At 57.8% G+C, this 1,258-nt stretch overlaps 1 protein-coding gene across 1 annotated transcript in view; it reads left to right on the forward strand.

The window, feature by feature from the left end:
• Nucleotides 1-1,258, forward strand: part of FHOD1 (formin homology 2 domain containing 1) — a 16,600-nt gene that overhangs the window by 12,995 nt on the left and 2,347 nt on the right. The window contains exons 14-17 of the mRNA XM_010851119.1: nt 1-216; nt 526-681; nt 900-1,082; nt 1,168-1,253. The exon at nt 1-216 is cut by the window's left edge and continues 34 nt beyond it. Coding sequence (XP_010849421.1) covers nt 1-216; nt 526-681; nt 900-1,082; nt 1,168-1,253 — 641 coding nt within the window. The remainder of the gene's footprint in view (nt 217-525; nt 682-899; nt 1,083-1,167; nt 1,254-1,258) is intronic.

Here is a 1,258-nt window from a genome sequence, read left to right on the forward strand (position 1 = left end):
CCCCACTCAGCACCTGATGGCCCTGCCCTCCCCACCAAGAGGAAGACAGTAAAACTCTTCTGGCGGGAGCTAAAGTTGGCTGGAGTCCGTGGAGGCTCTGGTAGTCGCTTTGGGCCCAGCCCCACCCTGTGGGCCTCACTAGAGCCTGTCTCGGTGGATACAGCCCGGCTAGAACACCTGTTTGAGTCCCGAGCCAAGGACATGTTGCCTTCCAAAGTAAGCACATCCTCATCTGTGGGGTAACCCCAGGGGAGAGGGGAGGGAGCCAGAGCTCAAGGGTCTGAACTGCTGGGGAAACTGAGGCAAAGAAAGGAGGAGGGACTTGTCTGAGGTCCTTCAATGAGGGTTTAGCCCATCCCTAACTAGCATCTAAGCCCATCCCAAGGCCTTGCACATCCCAGAGCCCTGGCTGTGGGGTAATTGCACCATTTGGGCTACTGAGAGTGGGGCCTTGGTGTGCCCTCTTAGGTTGTTGCCCGTTAGACCCTTTCCCAGTCTTATACTGCCCTTCCCACAATGTCAAAGAAAGCTGGTGAGGGCCGCCGTACAATGACCACAGTGCTGGACCCCAAGCGCAGCAATGCCATCAACATCGGCCTAACCACACTGCCACCTGTGCACGTGATCAAGGCTGCCCTGCTCAACTTTGATGAGTTTGCTGTAAGCAAGGATGGCATCGAGGTAGGGATACACAGTGAGGGGTGTGGGGAGCTGGGCCCTCTCCTTTGGTTGGTGGCCACTTCCTGTCCCTCCAGTGGTGGGCATGGGCTTGGCATTTCTGCAGAGCAGTCCTGAGACTCTGGGACTGCCCCAGATGACCTAGGGAGGAGTCAAGGTCAATACCCAAGGCCTCAGGCCAGCACTGAGTGGCCTCTGTGGGATGGTGGGTGCATTCTTAGAAGCTACTGACCATGATGCCCACGGAGGAGGAGCGGCAGAAGATCGAGGAGGCCCAGCTGGCCAATCCCGACGTACCCTTGGGCCCAGCCGAGAATTTCCTGATGACTCTCGCCTCTATCGGGGGCCTGGCTGCCCGCCTACAACTCTGGGCCTTCAAACTGGATTATGACAGCATGGAGCGGGTACTTGGGTCACGGGATGGGACAGGCAGTAGGGACATGGGAGCATGATGACCGTGTAGTCTGAGTCCCTGATCTCCCCTACCAGGAAATTGCAGAGCCACTGTTCGACCTGAAAGTGGGCATGGAACAACTGGTGCAAAATGCCACCTTCCGCTGCATCCTGGCCACCCTGCTGG

This window comes from Bison bison, unplaced genomic scaffold, assembly GCF_000754665.1.
Source record: "Bison bison bison isolate TAMUID 2011002044 unplaced genomic scaffold, Bison_UMD1.0 scf7180017864297, whole genome shotgun sequence".
Lineage (NCBI taxonomy): Eukaryota > Metazoa > Chordata > Mammalia > Artiodactyla > Bovidae > Bison > Bison bison.